This window comes from Carya illinoinensis, chromosome 16, assembly GCF_018687715.1.
Source record: "Carya illinoinensis cultivar Pawnee chromosome 16, C.illinoinensisPawnee_v1, whole genome shotgun sequence".
NCBI lineage: Eukaryota > Viridiplantae > Streptophyta > Magnoliopsida > Fagales > Juglandaceae > Carya > Carya illinoinensis.
Window position 1 is genome coordinate 9403135 of NC_056767.1, and position 27061 is coordinate 9430195.

Consider the following 27061-nt stretch of genomic DNA (forward strand, 5'->3'; position numbering starts at 1 on the left):
GGGGCTACTGATTTGTGTAAGCATTTATAAGAAGTCCATCAGGAAGTGCGTGATCTTATAGCACGCAGCAACACCATATACAAATAGCATGCTGATGGCTACTAACTTTCAACCTGGAGACTTTGTTCTTACTCATATTCGGCCTGAGAGATTTTCACGAGGTGTATTGACCAAGCTACATTCCTGGTAAGGCTGGACCTTTCAAGGTGTTGCGTTGTTTAGGTCCAAATGCCTACCTACTCAAGCTCCACGCGGACATAAAATTTAGTCTCATTTTTAATGTAGAAAACTTGACTCCTTATCCAGGAAATGATACCACAGAAGGGGAGGAAACCACTCACACTACACTACCCAAGAATTGCCAACCTCGTGAAACCATTGAAGCCATATTAGATGATCATGTAGTGTCCACAAGATGTGGAGGTAATCATAAATTTATGGTCAAATGGAAAAGTAGACTATTGTTTGATTGTTGTTGGTTAAACACAGAGGAAGTTCAACACCTTGCTCCAGATTTGTACGAGTTTTATCAGTCTCAATATCCATCAATGTCGGATCTTTTTGGGGGCAGAGAGAATTGACGGAGTCCGAGTGCAAGAAGGATTCAACAGCACTAAACGGATAATATTTAGTAGTAGTCATAGTTATCAATAAGGCTAAGTCAGTAATTAGTTTTTATCAATAAGGGTTGAATGCCCATGTAGATGTTATCGTTTCCCAGTTCTAGTGTGTTAGTATCTTAGTTGTTGTTTTGACGTTTATTTTAGGATTTGAAATGTAAATTGGAGGCACTTTTGATGATTTAATAAAATTACATATTGGATCCTAGGATGGGAGCAATCTGGTGAGACGCTAGAACTATGCAAGTTTTATTTTATTTTTAGTACTGGGCAGTTTTACGTCACTAAGCGTTCCATGTCTATGGTAAGCAATGTCATAAAGGATACAAAGGAACTAATCGCACTATTTCGAAGCTATGAAGTTAGACATGTGTGAAGGACGTGTAATGAAGCCGCACATAGGCTTGCAAGATTTGCTTGGAATGTCAATGATATTAGCTTGTGGTGGGGATCTTTCCCTAATATAATTTTTCAAGTCTTTTGGATTAAGAAACATTTGTAAGACTAATGTCTATTAATAGAGCTCGTTTTTTATTAAAAAAATAAAAAGAATAAAAACGAAGTTATAAATTTTCTTTCTTTATCATTTATTTTTATTTTTTAATTTATAGAAACCTAAAATATAGAAAATGAATATAAAATCAAGTTTTCTTCCTCATATTTATCTTTTTGATTTGCAAAAGCATATACATATATATATACATATATATATACATAATAGTAGACCCCATTACCGTACTTGTAGAATTTCGAGAGAGGGGGGGGGGGGGGGGGGGGGGGGTGGGCGGTGCGGTGTGGACAGTCAAGGGTCCTAGCCTAGGCGGTTGTTCAAAGCTAAAGAGGGCACCGCAAGTCGGTTTGCTGTAGTCTAACCAGTGGAGAATAGTCAAGAGCTAGTTAGATTATGAGATGAGGTGTATATGAATAATAATGAAATGATATATAAATAGTAGTGAAATTATTTAAGTTGAAATATTTTATTAGGTTTTGATAAATGAGAGAAAAAAAGTTGAATAAAATATTATTAGAATATAAATTTTTAATATTATTTTTATTTTGAAATTTATAAAAATTGAATTATTTTTTATATTTTGTTTAAAAGTTTGAGAAAATCATAATGATTAAGTAATGATTAGATCTTGAAAATGTTGAAAATTTAAAATTAAAAAGTATTTATATTTGTAGTGTTTGGATATTAAATTAAAATGGGATAAGATGAGATTAGGGCTAAGCAAAAATCCAAAAATCCGATTTCGAATCCGGCTTCGCTCCGACTCCGACAAAACATAATCGGAGTCGGATTTATTTTTAATTTTTCAGTCGAAGCCAGAGGTGTTGCTGGACCGACTCTGACTTTATACTCCGACTCCGGCTCCGAATCCGAATCTAAATATGATATTGTACATATATTATGAAAATATGTATTTTTTCTATATATTTATCATATATACTAATATAGTTATATAACTAGAACTTATATAGTTGAATTCAATAAGATACTAGTATGAGCTAATTATTATAAAATAATATACTTATACTATAATATAAATAGACTAATGATAGTTTACCATATGTAAATATCATAGTATTTTTTTTTATAAGTTATAAATATCATAGTATTACTACCATACATAATCAAGTATAGAAATAAGTTAGATACTAGTATTTAAATAAGTCTAGTATAATAAGTTAATAAGACATATACTAATTTACTAAAGTATAATAACATATAATTAGACACTAGAAAGTTTAATATATAATTAAGTTAGATATTAGTATAATAACATGTAATTAGACACTATAGTATAAGTCTTGTATAGAAATATATTAGAAACTAGTATAGAAATAACTATTAAGTCTAGTATAATAAGTTAATAGCACATGATACTAAATTATTAAAGTATAATAACATGTAGTTAGACACTAGAAATAAGTCTAGTGTAGAAATAAGTTAGACGGTATTATAAATAATAACTACAACAACATGCGAAAGCATTGCTCAGTCCAAAAAAACAAAAGACAACAGCCTCCAAGTTTCAAAAAATCAGAGAGATCAGCAATGTACGTAATGCTAAATACGTCAGTACCAGAGAAAAGTCATAACTTCATAACTAACTACACTTATCCAAAAGTTACGTTGTCTCCATAACATTAGTTTAATGAATTCATACAGTCATCCATCTCAAATTAAGAAATGTAAACATCATCAACATAAACAGATAGCAATTTATACGGAGACAGGCCCCCGTTCCTCAATCTTCCAATCACTGTGTAGGGTCTCCCTGTTCATACCCGCCACTATAACTAACATCGGCATCAAAATCTACTATTCCGAAGAACGGGACTGCAGTGGAACTGCCATTATGATATTTTAAGAAATGTAGTAAGTAAAACTCATGACAGAACTTAAAAATGCAAGCAAATAAGGACCAAGAACTGAAAAACCACAACAGTCAACGAAAACCAAAACTTACCAAACCAGCAAGTGGAAGAAAACCTTCCGGAATTTGCAGCAAATTAAGCTAACATCGAAACCCCTATCTGATAAAAAATTCAGGTCGATTCTTCTGTTTGGCTACACTCTGTTTCACTGATATTAGGGCTATGATCTTTCTTTGAAATGACGAATTCTTCAATAATCCTCACAGTAGCTAAGGGGTCCAGAGACGGAGCAGCAGCCTTCCATTGGCTGGGAACCTTTCTGCGGTGACTCAACTCCTCTGAGGTTTGTGATGACTCCTTCTCCCATTCAGGATCCTGCTGCCATTCCTCTGGTACCTACATATATATCAACAGTGAGGAATTTAAAGACTAGTTCAGGCTTACCAATAATGCTCATCTATGCACATCGGTCATTCTCTATCTAAGTTGAAACTCTATGTGCTAATAAATTATAATATAATAGATATTGAGATTATAAATATTGGATAAACAAAATCCAACAACAACGTGAAGTAATATGGTTTTCTTTCTTTACCTTATCAACTGCAAGGGTGAAGACTTTAAGATCACCATTTGATTGGATGTGAAATCGGGTGAAAGCTTTGTAATCAGCAATCCTAAGAGAAGAGAAGGCTTCATCATAGTGTAAGTTAAACCAGTTGATGCAGATGTATAAGTAGCTTCCAAACACCAAGGAAACTGTTTGAGTCGAAAAGATCCAGAAATAAAGGAACACAGAAAAATAATAAATGATGGCACCCCGTCGAGATAGAGATTCCATCCCTTTCTCACATATGTTGCTCCGAGTGACTGCCATGAGCTGATGATAAGTTTCAAATCATGAATGTATCATAATTAGTATAAAAGAAGAGGAAGCTGCATCGGTTTGAGGAATAGAAGAAAGTACTTTTTCTTACCTCAGGCACGTCAAATGCAGACATGAGATACTTGATACATGCAGGATAAAGGCCAAATGTCCACTGTTCTAAAAAAGCTCGAGCAACATTTGGGAGTGGACTGTACCTACTTTCTACTGATTGGTACCATTGATAGAGAGAGTGATAACCTGACAATTAAAGATATGAAACAATATTTTCATATTTGTAGGAATAAAATATAGATCTAATGAGTCTTTTTTTTTTTTTTTCTTCAAACTACTCAATTGAGATAATTATCTCTTTGAAAACCTCAAATTGTTACATACATACGTTATGTTCCTTTTGAAGTACTAAGCAATTGAAATAACAGTTGAGAAAATAAATAACTCGCATGATTTGTAAATTTAGGGTAACTGTATTTGTATCCTTTAAACTTTTAAATAACTGATTAACACAACTTTTACAAAATGAAATATTCCAAAATCATAAAAGCTGTCACAAAAAATTTAACTTTGGATACATGTTACAGAAGGGATGATAGTTTGTAATTTTTCATTTAAAGAGCTTAGTTTTCAATTACTATTATGTAATAATACAGAAAAAGATCACGAAACTCAGGTAAAATTATCTGAATAAATGTTACTGCTTTATGCGGTCCATTGTAGAGTTGCTTAGACCATCATGGTTTCCTACTTTAACCAACCATATGAAGAAAGAAAAAAGCATGGACGTATATGAAGGAAATCCCACCTGAAGTTGCTAATAATTTATTCCGGACAAGCATCTCAACCGACAATTCCAACACCAACATGATAACTAGAGCTACAATCAGGTGTGTAGAGAAGTGAAAACTCCCAATCGCAATCCTTGTCTTCCATGGCGCTTTGGAGGGTGTAAATGCAATTGCTACCAGCAGAAACAATATTGAACCACCCAGAGACGCATAAGAGTGATCCAGCATGTATATAAAAGCATTCAACACCGTACCAAAACAGTTCCTCAAGAAACTGAAAACTGAATCTGATTGAAAGATGTGGCCAAGCTCACACTAGTGGAAAAAGAAAAGGGGAAAATGTCATATGGATAGAGCTTAAAAAATGCATAGGTTTATTTGATTCACGCAAGAATTAGAAAGACAAGTAGATTAAATTAGCATAAAGTTGACTGATTGATAATCAAGGAATAAGAAAATAACACAAATTCACCTGTGGGAACATAGAAAAAACCAATATAAAGTATAGGATGCCACCAATAAAATCAAATCTCCAATTCTGCTTTCGAAAGTTCAAAATATTTTTCAACGCAAGCTGCACGAAATCAATAAGATGCTCTAAGCAGATAACATACAAGAAAATGTGGGTATCAAGAGGAAATGGATCAGAAATCAACAAATAAAATAAGAATCTGACGGTACCCTTCTTGAGATCTCAAAACTAGGATAAGCCTTTTCAAGCTTATAGGAAACTCCATGAGATTTATTGAAATCACGAAACACATGAGTGGGATGCAAAAATGCTCCACCACAACCATTTACAAGTAGATGTGGTGCATAAGCTGGCTCATCTGACCCACCAGATTTAACAGAGTGGTGCATATAGTGATGTATGTCACCAGCAATTCGAAGCTTACACCTTTCCTTAAGAATATTGCACATCAGGTCTGAAACATTGTTCTTAGAATCACTAGCTTTATCGTACCAATTAATAATCCAATCTGGTTGGTGCGTCATAACAATCACAGTGCCTTTCTCTCCAACCTTGATTAAACGTGCACAGTCCAATAAAGAAGTTAAAATCAATTAGCAAAATGTTCAGGAGCAAACAACAAGGTATCGTACAAGGGACTGTTTTATTGCATTATGTAGAAGAAAAGTCTCATGCGGAACTGTTACTTTATGCGTAGACAAAAAAAATGCATGGACCTCAACAAAGGAAAAAAAGAGCAATGCATGTGCAAAGCAATATTGACTATAAACCATTTTTAACATATATAAAATAGTAAAGAGAAGTTAGATTGATACCCTTTCTTGAGCTAGTTTTGAGAAGAATTCGAATTGGTACACATCAATATCATCTTGGAGTGCAAGATCAAGACCAAACACCCACCATCCTTTAGGGAGTTTCAATGCAAAATAACTCTTCCTCTGAGGCATAAACCACCCACCCAACCAGCTCTTATGGCATATATTCCTCATAAAGGTATGAAGTCCATCAAACCAATCTGTCACACCGGAACTAGAGATCAGTATCAATGCATGCAAGACATGACAACATTTTAAACAACAACCAACTTCTAAAGCTTTCAATCAGAAAATTAAGACAAACCATGGTTTCCGGGAATAAGAAAACATCGAGGCCCTTCATATGGAGGCCCTTCATATGGTGTCACTTGTCCATAAACCCTAGGAGGCCCCGGATGCTTGTTAACGGCCATACGGGCTTGTTCAGCCCATGGTGGCGGCTGAAAAGCATAGTCAAAAGGACGAAAGAGGCGCCTTTCATATGTGATTTGTGACGGGTTAGGATACCTATATAATTCAACAGAAAAATATATCCAACTAGGTAAACAAATTATCAAAAGATCTTTAAAGAACATATAAAACAATTAGAATGGTGTTCCAGGTTTTAATTTATTCGTGTCCTTCTACTTGCAAACACAACCTCCACACTGTTAATATGCACACTGTTGTTCAAGTCTTGTCATATCAACAGCTTGCAAATAAACGTTATGTTCTCCATACTAGCTTGCAATTCTAATTTCTTTTAGTGGACCACCACAAAAATGTCTTACGCAATATCTCCTCCAATGAGTAGTAAGTCCCCGCGATTTAAGGAAAGATTACAATCTCTGAGAGTAATGCTATGCTGAGCAAGTAGTCGTGCCACTGTATAAGTTGAGTTCCCACCGTCGCCAGTGTCAGCGATGAAGTCAAACCATAGTTCTTCCTTTTCGCTATAAACATCATACAAAAAATCTTCATGTGGAACTCCATCTTGAATGTTCCTTCTATTTGTTGACACACCTTCAACCACGCTTGTAGCTGCCTAAAGATTGCAAAAGGGGAAGATAAAAAATATCAGTTACATTATATATTACAGCATATACAATATCAGCAAAACTAAAAGAGCTCATCGGCACAACAAAATTAAAAAGGGTTGACGATTTGATTTGACAGAAGAGAGAGGTGTTGTTTTATTAATAAGACTATTTTAAATGTACAGAAAAAAGATAAGACAAATTTAAGATCATTTCGCTCATCAGGTGCTGAAAATTGATTGCTAATCAACATAATAACACGGGAGAAATTTCCCTCAAATTCTTATCCGAACTTAATGGCCTCATGTGAAAGAGACATAGACACATAAGTGAATATACAACATTTATTACCATCCGTAGAGATTTTCTGAGCAAAACTAAATGATTCATAAATGGTGAGGGCCCGCTTCATGCGTCAATCTCTCTTTCTTGAGGCCTCAATTTGGTTAAGTATTTAAAGGAATCTCAATCCCAATGTATGTATATTGGTGAATGTAACACTTGCGACAAAAAATGGGACCATACCTGCAATATGCGCATGTCAAAGCGACCTAGAAAGACATTTACTGATACCACAATGTCAAAAACAGTCTTGTATAAATCAGCTGATGTTCTGCAACACAGCCATCACCAATGCATAACAACCTACTCAAAATCTCTATTGGGGAATAAAGCAAAAGACAGAGAACAATAAAGACTGTATATAGCAGACATACCCTGAATACCAAGGAACCATATCTGAAAAATCAGGCTTCATTTGTTCATTGTTTCTCTTCTTCTTCTTCTCATATTCTTCCTTTGACCTGGCCAAAGGAGCAAAAGAACTTTAAATATTTCTAATAAGGAAACACCTGGAAATAGGATGTGGCGTAAAGCTAGACTTTAAACCAATAGGAGGCTGACACGTCAGTCTTTCATTGTTGCTCAACAACATGTTAACCGCATGGATTCCCACCCCCAAATTTGAAATAGGACACAGTTAGCCCATTGTCCTGGATCCAATTTCTCTCTCTTTCATTCCTGAACATCGAATTCATAGACTATTTTGGGTTAGAGTATAGGAACACTTCTCCACCATTTCCTCCAACATAACACAAGCTTCAATAATTTCTCCTCTGCCAACCGTGTACCTTCTAGCATGATCCTGTATGTCCGAAAGTTGAACTCAACGGCCTTCCTTCTTTTCCATCTCCTTCACAAGCTTCCTCATCCCACTGAACTCTCCAACCTCACACAACGCATCCATTATGGTATTATAAGTAATCACATTGGGTTCACAACACAACTCCTCCATTGAAGCAATCATCTTAATACCAGCTTATGCATTGTTCTGCTTACACAAACCATATATATACACATATATATATTGTATGTCTACACATTAGGAAGCCAGAATAAGCAATTCATCAAACAACTCATCTGCCAGTGCCCTCCACCCCTTCAACAATAAAGCCGTGTAAAGCCATAGCATAACAAACAATGTCGAGCTTAATTCCTCGTACTTTCATCTCCCTTATAAATGGAGACAAGTGCCTCATGGAGGTTCTAACCGAGGCGCGTCTATTGCTGGTTGAAAACTATTTCCAAACCCCCTCTGAACCCAGGCCGTCGAGAATTTCTGGAAGGGTTCCCTTCGGGGTAAAACCCTTAAAACAAAAAAAAAAAAAAAAAAAAAAAAAAAAAAAAAAGAGTGCCTCATGGAGATGGTGGAACCGGTAGGTTTGGTGAGCAAAGTTGGGTTTTGGGGAGGATTTGGTGGGTGGGGAGGAAGGTAGAGGGGAATGGCCATGAGAGAATGCAGATGGAGATGGTGTTATTCATGGTTGGTCCTCTAATTTTGTCCGACTCAAAACCTCAAGAGCACCCAAATCCCAATCCTTTCCTGCCCCCTTCCCCAACAAAACTCATTCAAGTTAGAATAAACCATTAATCAACGAGAAAACCACAGTTTAATATCCACAGAAAATCCATATCCTCAAACATATATAGGATATGAAAATCTTATTATGCATTTGATCTGCAGGAACGAGAGAGAGAGAGAGAGAGAGAGAGAATGGCGTGTGGCAACATGTTATTGAGCTGCAATGGCGTGGGTACAGCTTTCCACCACGTTCGGTCCAAAAAATGAACATATCTTATAAAAATTAAATGCAGATACTCACGCTGATAACTTCGCCGCAATATAATTTGCAATGTAAAGGCCTATAAATGTGGCCCATAACGAGTACACTGGATAGATTTCGTCCGTTGTAACCTTGGGGGACCCACTCTTATCAAACTGATCAAATAAAAACACTTTTAAAACAAAGAGACAATATTATAGGACGAACATAATACTACAATGAATACAAAATAAACCATAATACGTGATATTAGTTTTATAAATTATTTAGATATGTCAAAATGTAATTATATAAGAATTAAGTAAATGTGTAAGATTCACTTAAAACTACATCTAGCATATGTACCCATTGTAAAAAAGGGTCGTATGTCACAATATGACATGAATATCACACTGACCTTGCCATAAATGACGTATATTGTCCCGTAATTGTCCAATATGGCAAAAAGGGGAGAATAATAGTAACTCAGAGACTCAACCCTCGGAGTAGTAATTAGCCAATATGAGCAGACTTGGTCTTTCAAATTTCTTGGTTCCAGCGGTCTCTCATCTCTACATTCACTTAGGAAAAAACAACAGGCTATACTGACAACCTTCAAAGCATGAAAAATCAGGGGAAAAACATATCATATATATATATATGGAGTTATATATATACGTACAAAAGCGTGCTGATCAGTATATATACATGAGTACTTACAGCAGAAAGTTGGAGAATGATCCGTATGTCTGGCCACTTTTGAATCTCAGTACGTGAAAGGATGTAGCAAAAGCCATCAAAAATAGAGTGGAAGACAAGAAGACACAGAATAGAAGAAGCAAAAGTTGTCAAAAATAACGACAGATTCATTCTCATGAAGGCTACCATCCAGTGTGTACTAGGATAATGATACACAGCTGCCACAAAAAGCCAAGAGAAATACCTGCAAACAATAATGATAATTATGATATTAACTCCTAGTTCAACCATTATATATATACTCTCAAGAATATGCATAGTACTACGTTAGTCGCAATGAGATTTTACAAAAGTAAATTTATAAACTCATAATGTCGTGTCGATCTTGATGTAGTACTATGTTAAATTTATGTAAAGTTATTTTTATTATAAAATAGATCCAACATATCGTATGAAACTATGTCAATTTGTAAGATTTTATTGTGGTTGTAGCACTTTATGTATGTCCAATGCAAGTATATGTGCGCCTGTGGTTTTGTCTGCATGCATATCTTATATATACGTATGTAGGTATGTATGAGACATTTTACATTTCCTTTAGCAGTTGTGGAAATGAAGTAGTACTGCAAACACAATAATTATCACAAGATTCAGAGTACTAATTAGTATTTAGTACGTACCACTTATTGAAATTGGAATAGCTCGGTTCTGCTATCAATGTCTGGCGAAAGAAATAGAAGAATCCAATCAAACAGACATGCATAGACCACCACACGATGTCTTTGTCATGATCGTTAAGGGCACTCATAATCTCGAAAGGGATAAAGAAGAGGCAACTCAGAAATGCAACGACAACTGCATGATGTGAAAGCTGATCAGGTTGGTATGGGTATGTATCCGTTGTTGCCATTTTAGACCTCATCATCATGGTTGATCTATCTTGATTTTCAAGGCTAGTTTGTAAATAACCAGTCCAAAAACCCTAGATCATCATCTCCATCATCAAGAAGAGGGCTTCCATTAAATTGCTTCTTAGAACCTGCTTGATCGATTGAACCAGCTGATATTGTTTCAAGTCATGAGTACGGGCCGGAAAGCTTCCGAATTCTGTAAAGGAGTAGTGTTAAAGTATTTCTATGAATATATATAGTACCAAGTCAAAACCATAAGTCTTACATGGATGGGTTAATTAATTTAGAGAATAGTTACACTCTTATACAAGTATTGCGTAATCATTCTGAAAAAAATAAATAAATATGAGATCTACATGAAAAGAAAAATAATTTTTTAATAATAAACTACACTTTTTTTAAAATTAATGACTGCACGGTTCTTACGTAATCTATAACTATATGTAACATTATTTGTTAATTTATTCATATAAAAGAGTAACTTGGGACAAAAGATCAATAAACAAACTAATTAAACGTACGTACATAGGTACTAAAACAAATATTATATTTCAATTGCAAGAACTAAAGGTGAAAAGTTATTAAACAAGAATATATAGTACTTCGAGAAATTGACTGAGATGTTAATTACTTGCATCTTGTTCCTGATCACGAAAACCCATTGACTCGAACTCAGGAAAATTTTAAAGAAACTTTAATCATTTCTGAATAAATGTTGTGTACAGTAAAAGAACCTATTTATAGCTAGGAAAATAGGCTAAAGTGAAAAAATGAAGTAAATAATTACAAAATCTCCTAATGTAATATTCATGTACATCAACCGTTTCTTTGGAAAAAGGTACGTATTAAATGCAATCAAACAGAAAAACAGAACCAGAAATAATTAGTTAATGAGATAGAGAGGAGAGGTACCTGCAGGTGGTATCTGGGCGAGCGAGGAAATTAGAAGTCGATCGATCGAGGAGCAAGTCATGATTATAATTAAAGAAAAGAAAATTAGAGCCACGAGCGCAACGATTCCTGATCAGGTAAAACCTGGGAGCTACGTATAAAATATGCATTCTTTTTCTATATGGAAAAAATGCTCACATGATTAATGAAATCATCATCACACGAAAGAAAAGAAACCCAGAAATTCATGCGGGAACAGTACTACTAGGACGAAAGCATTGCTCAGTTCAAGAAAAACAAACAGACAGCCTCGAATTAGTTTCAAAAAAACACATAGGTAGAGAGATCATCGGAAAGGTACGTACCTGCAGGCCGTAGCTTGGTAGCCAAACGAACACAGATCAGACTAATGGAGAGCAATGTTAAGGAGGAAACTCTATATATATATATATATATATATATATTCATACGCGCGAAGAACTTAACAACGTGAGACCATGAGAGGATAAAAATATGGTACTGTTTCTCTCTCCCCACCATTTTTCAAAGCTTTGACTTTATTTCTGGGACTACTGGAAAAAACATGTCTGCCATCGAGTCATGACCATTGGTCATTGACCAACCTTGCACAATGCCAACTACGAGGAACCAGCAAGCTAGCAAGGTAGGTTGGCATAATTCAATGGCATATTCCAATCATGTTTGTGTCTGAAACCGGCCGACTAGTTACGCGTTGAAGACGATAAGCTGCAGCGGAAGGAAGGCTTCTTTTCTTTATATATATATATATATATATATATATGTGTATTCCGTACTTTAATCATGTGATGCCCATTCAGCTGTTAAACTCAACTCAAATCAACTCAGCTTAAATTGAGTATAATAAACACATCTTTATTCGTAAACTCATAATTATTTTTAATTTTTTATAAATATCTTTAAACTCATCTTAATATCTAAACTCATCTTTAATAAATATACTTTACAAAACTTATAATATCATCTCAACTCATTATTATTCATAAAAACTTAACTCGTCTCAATTCAGCTCAATATCGAAATGGGATATTAAATTAATAAAAATTAAATTTAACTTATTTTGAGAAGTATTTTTAACTTTATCACTTCTCTATTAATAAGATTTACAACAAAACTACAGAACCCGCGGTCGAGAACAAATTATGTTAGATGATCAACTGGGGAGATATCACGTCACATGGCTGACGATCGATGAGGTATCCTTTCCGGCTTAGTCATACAGATCGATCGAATAAATAAATAAAACTCGTTCAACACATGCATCAGTTTTGGGTGTCGTCGTTTTAATTTAATCATGATGATTAAAGAATTCTTCAATTAACTATATATATATATATATATATCATTAATAAAGTCTAGACTTTTCTCCAAAAAAAAGTAGACTAATAATTAATTGACACCCATCGTCAACATTTTCACATCTACCAGTCCAACATTTTTAATAATCTTATTATATAAGGCTTATAATCATCGTTAGCAAGTCTTAAAAATGATATAAAGCTTATCCTTTTAATTAAAAAAAAGTTAATATTTAATAACTTTAAAAAATAACAATTAATGGTTGATTTTATACTGTTTATTTCAACTTTTCGTGTGAAAGCTAAAAAATTCTATATAAACTGGGGATTTCTTTTCAATAACATCATGAAAATTCAAATTTTGAATAGTCAACACGTCATGATTACCGTTTGCAGGTCCTGGTTTGCATGCTCTGATCCGATGACTATGGGTATAGTGACAAATATTAATATTCTTTCTAATTTTCTAAATACATGCAACCCCTGGCCCTAAGGATTGCCGAATTAATGTGGCTTATAATACTTCTGCATCTCTACTTTCTTAGAAATTATTACAAGTTAGAACCATCGTGACCCATGACGGAAAGGAAAATTTTTTAAACAGGAAGCGGTGCTAGCTCTTTTCCGCTTTACACCCGCCAATAAAATTGTAACACATAAGCAACTAACATAATTCAAAATATTCTTGTGCCACATCGTGTAATTACCCGAAATAGAAATATTTAAGGTACCGTTTAGATAATAAGTTAAAATGAAATGAGTTGAGATGAAAATTAAAAATTAAATAAAATATTTTTATAATATTATTATTATTTTAAAAATTGAAAAAGTTGAATTATTTATTATATTTTGTGTGAAAATTTAAAAAATTTATAATGATTAGCTGAAATAAGATGAGATAAAATATTTTCACTATCCAAATAAAGCAAACTCTAACCCAAGTTCATCTTTTCTTTTCGATTAGTTTTCACCTCCTTCTTTCCTTCCTGTTCCCTTTCTTCTAACGAGTTCGGACTCGTCAAGAACCTTATAGGAGCTCCTAGTCACAACCCTCCTAAACTTGATGGGAACTGCGTGAGGAGTCAACCCTCGAGGTTGTTGCTTTCGTGAAAATGATGAAAAAAAAAAGTCAAATGCAACAAAGAACAATCAATCACACAACATAAAATTACAACGTGCTTACATCTACAGAATTGTAGATGATTTTATTATGCTGAGGAATAACAAAATACATATTGGGGCAAAATTCGTTGTTCATGACTAGTCATACTATTCATTGAGTACATATTTATAGTGTCACATAGTATACTTCTTTATTTTTATTTTTTTATGTTATTCGCTCGAGTAGAGTGTCAAGCACATCTCAAACAAACTCTCTGCTTGAACTTCACTCAAGTGATCTATTGCGTGAATTTCAAGCAAACTCTCTATTCGGCATTTTTAGAGTAAAAAATAGTGTCAAAATTTTTTTCAAGAGTATCGGCCCAAACCTTAGTAGAACTCCACCAAAAAACCGTGACAATACCTTGACGAGTTAGGTCGTCAAATTGGATCGGCCCAACAATAGACGAGGCTCCACAAACCCAAAAACTACCACAACGGCCAATGCCACCCTAGGCTTCACATTCAATCTTACCTCACCAAACATCAAGAGCAATGCTCACTAGTTCGGAAACTTCCAAAATGAATCCTCCAAGAAACGACCGCCAAGTCCATCAAATCCTACACGAAGAGAAAATGTGCCATTGCTAGTAATGTTCCTTCTAGGGTGTTGTTTAAAGCTATGGAGTATCAAGAGTTGAGGTTTACCTGATTCACCACCTTGGCCAAAAATGCAAACTGCTTTGAGGAGGCCGAGGTTGAGTTGGTTCATTTCTACTTTGGGTCAACGCCCATCATTCATAAGTTTTCATAATAGATAGAGGTTGAAAATCACAAACTAGAAGCACAAATCAAGTTTTGTCTTCCACAATCCCACGGCCCCACCTCCTAGAGGGACACTACAATTAATTTTTAAGAGACAAATCATTCTATAAAATTAATGAAGGTCTAGGGAGCAAACACCAGTATGCCCTAACCAAACCCTGTGTGGTAATTTTACGATACTGACGTCCTCTTAAGACCCTAACTCCATGCGCACTTTAATTTTCTTCATTAAAAACACCACCTAAAAATAGCGTCATTTTTATACCCTCCTCCCTCTGCCGAACCTACGCTGTGATGGTTGAGTTGACAACAACCATGGTTGCATTCTAAGCATTGAGAAGCCTCGAGCTTGAAATATGCTTTTGAGATTATATTAGTTGAGCAGAGCCGCTGAGTAGAGCCAGGTGTATGTGATAATTTCATAGCCCAAGAATTGGTGCCGCTGAGTAGAGCCAGGTGTATGTGATAATTTCAGAATCCAAGAGTTGGTGCTCGACTTCCTTTGTGCGCTTATCTTGTTTGCTCCCTCCAAGCTACTTGTACGGGGATTCGATTATTAAAGGGTCCACTACAACTTCATGTTTCTATTTCTCAGTTTGAGCATATTGTTATTATATTATGCATATATAAAGGATATTTTTTATGAATGTAAGATAAATTTAAATATTAATTATTCCATTCACATAAATCTTCATATTGGAATAGATATTTTTTATTATATAATAATAAAATAATATAAGATAAATTTAACTTTGACTATTCCTTTCACATCAAATATCTATATTAAATTATTCATTTATTCATTATATAGTAATAAAATAATATTAACGTAAAAAAATACTTAATTTAGATATTTTTAATTTATTTAATTTTATCATAACTTTAATTTTAATTCAAAAAATATTTTCTTTCCAATTACTGTAGCTAAAACTACAAAAATTATTATTGCCTAATCTATTGTGAGTGAATTTTCTATCTGATAGTTAAAAAATACAATTTATTTTAGATATAGATAATCCATCAATGATGCTCTAATTGAGCGGAAGAAAAGGAACAGGAATACTAATCCTCCACTCCGAGTCCATTATTTTGAGTCTATCGGAGTTGGAGCGTCTATACCTGATGACAATTTGAAAAGTGGGCCTTTCTGGCGAGATGGAGAAAAATGTGCCGGGTTAGCATTCATATCTCATTGAAGTTTTGAAGAATGACCCCTTGTTTCCTAATTTCAAGAATCACTTTGAAAAAAAACACTTTACATCGAGGCTAAGCAGAAATGTGTTCGAAAAATCCAGAGTAGGTAAAAATGAAACAAAAAAATAGGGGGGTTACATCTTCGTCATTCCAATCGAACTTTTGAGACCGAAGACAATATGCAAAGAGAGATGGATCGGATCTTAACGAAAGAACCATATGATGAGTAATTTTCACGTCGTCTGAAGAACTGGATGTTGATGCATATCTTACCGAATAAATATTCAAGTGTCACCTTATATTTCTATATACAATAAATAATCTATAAAGTAGTCTGTTTAGTAAATTAGTTAGATCATCTAAGAACACACCTTAGGCTTAACTGAGACTGATCTAATAGCAGACTCGGCACCCCCTTTTCGATGCCGCGGACAGCTGACAGAAGGGAACTCCAGAACTAGACCATGTCATTTTCTATTTCCTTTTCTTTTCTCACTTGCTTTCTCAATGGTGAGGAAATAAATCTAATAATCTGCACAGCACGAGTCAGCAAACCGCTGATCCATTACTGGTTGCAATATCTGATTTATCTGTTTGTCGTATAACAAATTCATCAACAATCCTAACTGTGTGAATCGGGTCATGCTGGGCAGCAGCTGCACTCCATTTGCTAGGGAATTTTCTGAGGTGGTTCAATTGCTGTGGCTGTTTGACCTCCCCATCCCAGTCAGGATCTAGCTTCCATTCTTTTGGGACCTGATTGTCAGTGGGTAGCAATATGAATTAGCGAAAGTGCTAAACTACCAAAGAATGTCAAGCTGTTGCATTCAACAGTAAGATGGAAAATACAAAACTTGCCATATTTGGAATATTTTTACATAAATGCCACAATACGGAGAGAGGAGCAAAACCAAGACAAGAACAACATTACTAATTGCATTTACTTTAGCTATTTGGGAGACGTGTAACATTTTAATTTAGTTCAAAAATAAAAACAAAGAAGCAGATTCTGTAAGGTCCCAAATCAGGGTACAGTAACTGGAAAAGCCCCAACTATTATTATTGAATAATTAGTTTAGGCCTTCACTCCTACATAAACCACAGGGCTGAACCTTAGACAAACTTAGTCAAGCCCAAGTAAGAACCAACTTCAAAATAGTTGGCAAAGAAGTGAAAAAAAAAAAACTGTAGTGCAGAAATCTAAAGCAATCCTATTCCTTGTTGGGAGAAGAAGAACCAACCAACTTCAAAATAGTTAACTGGGGGGGAAAGAAAAAAGACAAATCATTTGATTGAAAGTGGTTTCCCACGCACCTTATCAACAGCAAGGGTGAAAACTTCAAGATCGCCATCTGGTTTGATATGAAAACGTGTGAATGCCTTGTAATTAGCGATTCTTAGAGAAGAGAAGGCTTCATCAAAGTGTATGTGAAGCCAGTTAATGCAGATGTATAAGTAGCTTCCAAACACCAATGAAACCACAGGGGTTGAAAAGACCCAAAAGTAAAGGAAGACTGAAGCATAATATATCATAGCACCCCCTCGAGAAAATGAATCCATTCCATTCTTGCATATGTTACTTCGTGTGACAGCCATAACCTGATAATACTTCTTCATGAATATTCTTAACTAGAAGAAGAAAAAGAAGCAGATTCTTGAAGCAGTCTCCCTTACCTCAGGTACATCAAATGCAGACATAAGATACTTAATACATGCTGGATACAGGCCATGGGTCCATTGTTCAATACGAGCTCGAAGGCCGGTTGGATCTGGAAAGTGCTCACTTTCTACTGATTGGTACCACTGATATAAAGTGTGATAGCCTGGAATAAAAGAAAATTTGTCATTATCTAAAAATACAAATATTCAAAATGATAATGATACTACCGTAATTTCATTAACTTTCCTAATCTACATACAGGCAATTAAAGCAGGTAATCCTTCAACCATTGGCAGATATTCACAGAAGTAATATATAACAGGAAGAGAGAACTCACCTGAGGTTGCTAGTAGTTTATGCCGGATACATGTCTCAATACCCAGTTCCAACAGCAACATAAGAATTAGAGCAGCTGCCAGGTGTGCAGAAACATGAAGAACTCCAATCATCACTCGTTTCTTCCGAGAGACTTTGGAGGGTACAAATGCAATTGCTACAATTAGCAATACCATAGCACCAGTTAACGATATATAGGAGTGTTCAAGCATGTATACAGCAGTATTCCATACTGTGATAATGAAGCTCCTCAAGAGACCTGAAAAGGAATCCTCTTGCAAGATGTGTCCGAGATTGCACTAAAAAGGAAGGGGAAGAACAAAGTTACCTCTCAATAACCAGTTATATTTAGCCTGTGCTAGGTAAGCAAACATATTAACTATTGCTCCTCAGAGGATGGGAAAGAGTGAGGTCTAAGATGATAACGAACAAACAAATTCAGATTAAAAATAAATAAATAAAAATACACACCAATATATATATATATGTAGATATATATATATATAGAGAGAGAGAGAGAGAGAGAGAGAGAGAGAGAGAGAGATGTCCTATTTGTCTAAGTGCAAAGATGTCTGAAATCAAGGAAACTACCATCAATCTAAAAACGCAAAAACAACAGAACACAGACCCACCTGTGGGAACATAGAAAAGGCCAATATAAAGTAAATTATGCCGCCAATAAAATCAAATTGCCAATTCTTCCTTCGAAATTTCAGAATGTTGCCCAATGCAATCTGCATCAAATAAGCTATACATTATAGCACAACTTTATTAAAAAGCAATATGTTAGATTTATGAACTTGGTATCATCAGGTAAATGGAAGTGCACAAAAAGACATTCAAAACTTACCCTGCTCGAATCTTCATAGGAAGGATATGCAGCTTTGCACTCATAGGAAACTCCAAGAAATTTTTTAAATTTACTGAAGACATGGGTGGGATGTAAGAATGCCCCGCCACAACCATTTACAATCAGGTGTTGCACATGAACAGGTCCATCTGATTTAACAAAGGAATGGCGCATATAATGATGTAGGTCCCCAGCCATTCGAAGCTTACACCTACCTTTCAAATAATCAGATATCAGGTGTGAAACATTTTTTCCAGAAACACCATTCCAATACCAATCAAGAAGCCAACTTGGTTCGTGCGTTATAATGATCACAGAATCCTCATCTCCTACCTTGTCCAAACAAGGTGAGATCAGCATGTTAGGGTCAACCAGGCAAAAAGTTTAAGGGGAAAATAAATTATAAGTACAACATATAATAGATGGACATGAAACGCATATCATTTTTCAAGAAAGAATATCAAAAATGACAATTGCCAAAAAAATAAAGACAAATAGAAGGATATCTGTGTCTTTTGTAAATTTATAATATTAAAAATAAACAAGCAAGTCCTAATTTTAAATAGGAAAGTATCCTGCAAATCATAAAAGAAAAGCAAAAGATTAGGAGTCTACAAAGGAAAGAGTAATCTTTGCCATTTAGTATAGAAGTGCTTGCCACTCGATAGAATAGCAAAGAAATGTAATGCTTTATTTTAAACTAGCAAAGAAGTGTAGTTAATCATGAACAGTTTTGCAAGTAGCCATCTCAAGAAACTATTTGGGCAAAAAATAGATGTTTCAAGACGTATATTCAGACCCATTTTACGATAACAAATTGTTAACCAATTTGAAATGGCATAGATCATGATAAATCAAATTAGTTTCATAATGCAAGAATCTTTCCCCTTCATCATTGTTATCACTGTATTTGTCAAACACATGACAGCACCTTAAAACAAGTTTCATATGCATCACGTATGTCTAACATGAATACTAGACAGAATAAATCAACTACAAGCCTAAACTCCGGAGTATTAAGTGTCAGAGCCATCTCCAACCAGTTTAAGATAATAGAAAACGGGGGGACCATGAAAGAATTCTCATGCAGTAAGCATTCCATTTTGTAAGATTGCTGATGCCCCACAATCTCATTCACTGAAGCAACATATTGAATCAAATAAAAAAAAAACAAGCTAAGGCATACCTTCTTCTCTACTAACTCTGAAAAGAACTTGAATTGGTAGACATCAATATCACCATGGAGTGATAGATCAAGACCAAATACCCACCACCTTTTAGGGAGTTGCAAGGCAAAATAACTCTTCTTTTGAGGCATATACCACCCACCCAACCAGCTCTTATGACATATATACCACATAAAGGTATGCAGACCATCAAACCAATCTGTATTGAAATAATTATTCTTACACCACAAATTTTAAACAAAATATATATATATATATATATATATATAAAAGGCTTTTAAAGAGAAAAATCAAGGCCAAAAAAAGTAGAGTCAGTTCTGAGTACTTTTCTCTTCCATGAGGATTAGAACATAAAGGGCTCAATCTGAGAACTAAAACTAACCATGGTTTCCGGGAATAACAAAACACTGAGGCCCATCATATTGCTTCAGCTCAGGCACCTCACAAGGTAGCTCAGGCTTGTTTACAACTATATGCTCTGGCTTGTACCAAGGAGGGGGCTGGAGAGCATACTCAAAAGGACGGAAGAAGCGACTTTCATATGTGAAAGCTGATGGATTTGGGTACCTACAATAGAGCTAGAATATTAAACTGAGCTCAAATGAATTTAATAGTTAAATATAAATCATACATCTATCAGGGGTCGCACATTTGCCCGACCCTACACCCCTTGTTGGGGTGAAGAAATGTCGTTTGACCCAAAGAACATTGGAAAAATCAAACTCATACGTTGGTACTAAATAAGAAAACATATAAAAATAGATATGCTTCAGAGCAGCACTAGGCATTAATACAGATCTTATCACCCTTAAGCAACAGCCCCTTTAAAAAAAATAGATCTTGAGAGAGAAGCTACAGCAGGCTGATCTTAAAGTTTGCACAGAGGAAGCCTGTGAAAAGCTAAAAAAATAAATAAATAAAAAATTCCACCAAGTTCATTGTAACAGGAACAACTAGTAGGGACTCATCAAAGAGTGCAGAACTTAAATCCAGCACCCCTTTACCCAACTAATTGCCAATACAATGCAGGCAGCAGCAAAATTGAATCAATATGGCAGCAGCAGGGAGGTGGTGCAGAGTGTAGCTACAAAATATAGAGGTAACAGTTGTCGTGCCTATGATAGTATTATAGTGATTCATATTATGTTTAATAGGTTGTGGTACTGAAGATGGTTAAAGTCTAAAGCTAAAGCTTGTAACCAACTCTAAAATTGATTTCAATGATCCCATGATGTCTGTTTGCTTTCAAAATGGAGTTTTCAATTTCAGGTCAATTCAGTTCCAGACAATTGCCACTATGGTAATCAGTTATGGACAAAGAAAATTCCGAATTTTAACAATCACAAGTATTAAGACTCAATTTCATTTCAAGATGTTCAATATCAAATTTTGTTGACCAATAACGACTGAAAGATTTAAATTTGCAACTATTCATTGCTTAATTTAACACCTCATCAAGACCTTTGGAGGTGATGATCTATTTGAAAAGGGTTCCAGTGTCAATCATGACTATTTGAAGTAGTAAATGTATAAGCTGGGATTAAGTTTAACTGAATCTAATAACTGATGCACTCATGTCACATCATGAATCATGAAAAAGAGTTGTTCACTCACGCTAGATCCCCTCCAATAAGTAGCAAGTTGGCGCGTGGTAGGGTAAGCACAGAATCCTCTCTCGTGAGATGAATGGAAGGCTGAGCAAGTAGCCGTGCCACCGAATAAGATGAGTTGCCACCATCACCAGTATCAGCCATGAAATCAAACCATAGATCATCCTTTCCACTAAATTGATCATAAAGAAGGTCACCTTGTTCTGCTCCATCTTGAACCTTGCTCATAGCCGCCTAACGATGGGATAAATAGGAACATAACAGATTTAATTAGATCAATACAAAGATCAAGATGTAACTATCATCAAAAAAGAGGATCTCATTTGCAACAGAGAAATATGGACAAGAATAATGAAGTTCATAGAAAATACAAAGTTATTATACGGTTCCCCATGCTCATTAATTATCTCATATCAGGGAGTTCACTGAAATAGCATACAGTGAACGGGAAAAAGAAACGGTAATTTAAGGAATTAATTTAAACATATAAATTTATTATCAAACACAAGATGTTGATACAACTAGTATCAGATGGGGAATTATACCTGCATCATACGCATGTCAAAGCGACCAAGAAAGACAGTTACTGATACAAGGAGGTCAAAAACAGTCTTGAATAAATCAGCAGAAGTTCTGCAGCAAACAGTCACCAGAATGGTAAAGACTAATTTTATCTTGGCAGTATAAAAGACTTGCTAAATAACATCTTTCTCGCCCTAAAATAAGTAAACAAAATGAGAAAAATAAGTGAATACATACCCTGAATACCAAGGAACCATATCCAAAAAATCAGGCTTCATTTGCTTCTTCTTCAACTTCTCATATTCTTTAACTGACACAGGATGAGTAAGAGCCCACCTGTTGATTTGTCAGACATCGATGAGGTGGACCGAAGGGGAAGAACAATAGAGATGTAATTGCAACCATAAAGTTATCTTAAATGATCATAAAACGGGAAATAAGCACCATCTAACATGGCAAGAATATCTGAAGATGCTGACGTCTTTGGACAAACATAAAAGGTCCCTCTATTGCTTCCTTCTTAACTGGGCTTTCCTTAATTAGAAGTTTTCCTTATCCTCCATAGGATAATCAAGAGGACAAGAACTTTTATCTATCAAATGGTTCATGCCATTGAACCAGAACCACGAAAAGTTACCATAAAAGCAAAGGTTCTAATTGGATACTCAATCATGCAAAAGGCTAGCACAAAAACATCAACCTTCTTATAGAATTCACTTACATAGGAATCACCTATATACACCTTTAATTCTCTAGCAAGGAGGAAAAAAAAAAGAGTAACAAAAAATACTCAGTTTCAGTCATTCCTATTAGTTGGGGTTAACATACAGAAATGGAGACTTTTATTAAGAAACACACCTCGACATCAGTTTGCATCCAGAAAGTACATCTTTTAATTCCTACTGATGTGAAGAGAACAATCAACGATATTTTTTACTATAAGACAATCAACCACAGCTGCGCTACTCACCCTGTTGACCTTTCCACTACATAATTGGCAATGTAAAGACCGATAAATGTAGCCCACAATGAGTATATGGGAGAAATTTCATCCGATGAACCCGTGCACGAGCCATTGCAAGCTAGCTGAGGAAATGGAAAAAATAATCAACGAGAGAGAGAGAGAGAGAGAGAGAGAGAGAGAGAGAGAGAGAGAGAAAGAGAGTATGCATGGAAATTATAGTGGATTCTAGCTGTACCTCACCGTAGATAACCCACTTGGACAAAAGTGGATAGTCACTTGCAGAACCAACTGGAGCGAACCAAGAGGAGCAGACCTGGTCTTTCAACTCATTCAAATGGAGGAATTTGGCAAGCCAAGTGTTTCTCTCTTCTTTCTTCCAGAAAGAAAACCAAGTAGAGATTTTTCGTTCAGGCAACCTCTCTCTCAAAATAGCACGGTTGCCACAATGACTATAGAATACACAGCAGGCTACACTAAGAACCTGCACCAAAAATAAAGGCATTGACACGATATTCAGCTTTATATGGAATTCCACAAACCTGCACTATGATATGAAGGTACCAAAAGCTTCTTCCAAACTTACAGCACAATTTTGAATAATGGTCAAGATCTCTGGTCTCTTCCCCGCAACGCGTGAGACAAGGCCAATGTACCAAAGGCCATAAAAGATAATGTGGAAGACAATAAGAAACAAAATAGATGACACATATATTGTTAAAAACAAAGACAGGTTCATCCTCAGATCCACTCCCATTGACTGAAAACTAGGTAGGTGATACACAGCTGCCACTAAAATCCAGGCTATGTACCTGCAGAAGTTTCAAAATTTATAAATACGCACTGGTTCCAATGGTTCACAGAACTGATAAGAGTAACAAAGTATGTATAGACCAACATTGGAATATGAGAAGCAAACTTATTGGGATGGGATGGGATTAAAATTAAACACTTACCACCGACTGAAATTTGAATAGCTTGGTTTAATAGTCTTCCGAATAAATGGCGACGAAAAGAAATAAAAGAAACCAAATAAACAGCCATACATAGACCACCATTTAATATTGCTGTCCAACTTATCTATGAGCGTATGGATGTTGTCAGATGAGATAAAAAATAGGCAACCCACAGCAACAGCGATTATGGCATGCCGGGAATGCTCATGTGGGTATGGATATGCCGGAGCTAGAATTGTTCTAACCCTCTCCATTTTCAGGGTATCCAGTAAACTAACAGACTGCTTATCAGATCCCATTATGTGGCTTTGTACTTGTTCAGATTACTTCACTCAATTCAAAGCCTTGCAGGTAAAAGCCACTTTGGGAGTGCCAAAACCACCATAGAAACAGGCTCCAAAATCCTGAGTACAAATTCGTATCATCAAAATTTAGAACATGAGGATTATATTGATTGTCAAGAACACAGGATTATCGAGTGTAAAACAAAGCACAGAACAATATAAGAACTCAGTAATGGATACAAGAAATTGTATGGAAAAGACGACGATGGATTGTTGTGAGGGGGCATGGATCACTATCAAAATGTCACATCAATAAAGTGAGGCAATTCCGTCATATTAAAAATGTCTACGGAGGACTACAAAGCATTTTGAAATCAAGAACTTTATACAGTATAACTTCATTTTTGAGTGATAATCCCATTTAAAGGTAAGCACTTTTCATCTTTAGTGGGACATTAAGTTTAGCCAATCATATCCCAAGCCTAACCGGTCACAACATGTTATTGATATTGATTGTGTTGCTTCCACTCTTTTTAAAATCAAGGTCTAATTTTTTACTTGTATTGGATCATCATTAAAGCCAGACTTATATGCATCATAGCACAGGTAGATTCAACTTAAAAAGAAATAGAATTCTAAGGACAAAAATATGCTCTGATTCTTATTCTTTTTCGCACCTATCCACAACATAAGTTTTCAAGTAGCACTATTAGTATTGTTTCCATAAATTAATCCTGCAAACTTCAACTAAAAAAAGTAATCGGAGCAAACAGTGACTATTAATTGGAACACGCAACTATGTTGAGTAAAGCCATAAACAACTAATTCTACAATAGAATCCTCAAAACATTTAAACCAACAATATAAAACAACAAATGCACCACAAGTCACAGTTCAAACTAAATTATGAAGAGCTTTCAAACTAAAAACTATACAGTTATACGCGAAGAATGCATGATGAATGCATATTATAGTAATACTCGTATACTAATATACAATCACATATTCACCCTTTCTATGGTCGCTAAGCAAGCATAGTAAAACATACTATATCGTCTGATTAATGTCTAACAAAGTTTGTTTTTTGTTCTCTGTTTTTCACAATCGATACAATGACGAATCGAAACCCTAATCCCCGGAATAGAGCTTTAGGTTTCGCTTCACAGAAGAATAAAACGACGCTACTCGGGAAAACAGCATAACCGCCACCAAAAAAAAATTAAAAAAAAAAACTTACATATATGCATATAATCGGAGGATTATCACGCACAGAGTTCCACAAAATTTCCAAGAGAAAAATATTAGAAAGAGGGTGTACCTGAAAGAGGCGGTGACCGGGGAGAAAATAAGCGAGAAAGGGAGGAGTAAAAGCGCAACGCAAGAAAGCAGATATATAAATGCAAAAGAGAGTAGAAATCAAAGGAAACCTATATATACTCCGAGACCGGCTTGGCATCTGGGAATGTCAGAGAGGAACATGACTACGGCATATTCTCTTCTCTTTTTTTCTTTTTTTTTTTTTTTTTTTTTTCTTTTTGCTCTTCTTTTCTGAGCCTCCACCGACCTATAATGTTTGCTTACTTCGATTGATAAAACAGTCTGAGAAGAGAGATATCTTGTGTTTGTTGTTTTCCATCCCGAAAAGTCATGACTCATGGGGTTGAAGCTTTCAGGGACTCTCTCACTCACGTCCATTATTTACGCTAATTATTTATTTATGTATTTTTATTATCAATTTTTTTGTACGGTTTAGTTGGGTTAGGTTACTTCTTAAATTCATATTCGAAAAGTCACTTCAAAAAGATATCTTAATGATAGTTTTTTTATTTTCATTTAGGATTGCTCGTAAAATTAAGTATTCGAGTTTTCCTATTTTTGTAAGGATTGAGAAAAGGGATCGACGAAATGCATGTTATTATCTTATTTTCTTTTTCTCCTTTTTTAATATTAAAAAAAATATATTTGAATTTGATATTAACAGATTTGTGTCAATTGATGCGTTAGGATATAATTAATAAACAGGTCAATAATGAATCAATCCGTTTAATTCGAACTCAAACCATTTTGATCCATTTAAATTTTATTTTAAAATTATAATTTTATTATTATTATGTTGTAATATTGATATTTTTCAATATACTTATATTTTTATTACTAGGATTATAATTCTTGACATATGCTCTTATTTGTTATTATAAAGTTTGTAATATTGATTTTATTATATATTAAAATTATAAAAATATTGTAGCTATGTAATCTTATTTTTTAAAAATATTGTAACTACTAATAAATATAAATTCTAATTTTTATGCGAAATTATACTAATTAGGTCAAATAGATTATACATGTTAATTCAATCCATTTATATAAAACGATTTTAAATGAGTCGTATAGTATTTACCTATTTTTAATTAATTATTAAATATGTCAAAACGTGTGACACAATACAACTCGTTATCTAAATGGATTAAATTATAGTTTGAAAGTTTGTCATATCTAACTTAATGGTTGAGTTCGAATTGACTTATATAGTTAAAAATCTATGATTTGACACAACCTAAAAACATGAATTGCCACCTAGTAAAAAGGCTGAACAAATCAATTTCATGAATATTAAAATTGTAACTGACAATTAATCTTTTATCAGTCTAATTCATCA

The 27061-nt window shown here is 34.8% G+C and overlaps 2 protein-coding genes and 1 pseudogene across 9 annotated transcripts; 1 reads left to right on the forward strand and 2 right to left on the reverse strand.

Annotated features, from left to right (window-relative positions):
• Window positions 1–2654: 2654 nt before the first annotated feature.
• On the reverse strand, window positions 2655–12053 carry LOC122298474. Of its 4 annotated transcripts, XM_043108225.1 has the most exons (18): window positions 11945–12053; window positions 11601–11613; window positions 10458–10884; window positions 9799–10021; window positions 9497–9691; window positions 9139–9254; window positions 7693–7779; window positions 7502–7589; window positions 6731–6984; window positions 6265–6467; window positions 5961–6160; window positions 5355–5696; window positions 5146–5247; window positions 4691–4988; window positions 3980–4128; window positions 3598–3882; window positions 3095–3398; window positions 2655–2975 (listed from the first exon to the last, which is right to left on the reverse strand). In XM_043108225.1, exons 3-17 carry the CDS (start codon window positions 10703–10705, stop codon window positions 3174–3176), a joined length of 3015 nt encoding a protein of 1004 aa, XP_042964159.1. In that variant the 5' UTR covers window positions 10706–10884; window positions 11601–11613; window positions 11945–12053; the 3' UTR covers window positions 2655–2975; window positions 3095–3173. The 4 variants fall into 4 exon arrangements, with proteins under 4 accessions (XP_042964159.1, XP_042964160.1, XP_042964163.1 ...); XM_043108226.1 differs by lacking the exon at window positions 11601–11613 and having other exon boundaries at window positions 11945–12005; XM_043108229.1 differs by lacking the exons at window positions 5146–5247; window positions 5355–5696.
• On the forward strand, window positions 8486–8622 carry LOC122300052 (annotated as a pseudogene).
• Window positions 12054–16277: 4224 nt separating the features above from the next.
• On the reverse strand, window positions 16278–26019 carry LOC122298475. Of its 5 annotated transcripts, XM_043108232.1 has the most exons (17): window positions 25830–26018; window positions 25640–25720; window positions 24119–24522; window positions 23749–23974; window positions 23401–23646; window positions 23172–23287; window positions 22439–22537; window positions 22225–22312; window positions 21684–21913; window positions 20452–20636; window positions 20069–20268; window positions 18883–19215; window positions 18665–18766; window positions 18034–18331; window positions 17711–17859; window positions 17351–17635; window positions 16278–16792 (listed from the first exon to the last, which is right to left on the reverse strand). In XM_043108232.1, the coding sequence occupies exons 3-17, from the start codon at window positions 24415–24417 to the stop codon at window positions 16583–16585; spliced, it is 3066 nt and encodes a 1021-aa protein (XP_042964166.1). In that variant the 5' UTR covers window positions 24418–24522; window positions 25640–25720; window positions 25830–26018; the 3' UTR covers window positions 16278–16582. The 5 variants fall into 5 exon arrangements, with proteins under 5 accessions (XP_042964166.1, XP_042964168.1, XP_042964167.1 ...); XM_043108234.1 differs by lacking the exon at window positions 25640–25720 and having other exon boundaries at window positions 23172–23283; window positions 23406–23646; window positions 25721–26019; XM_043108233.1 differs by lacking the exon at window positions 25640–25720.
• Between the last annotated feature and the right edge of the window lie 1042 nt (window positions 26020–27061).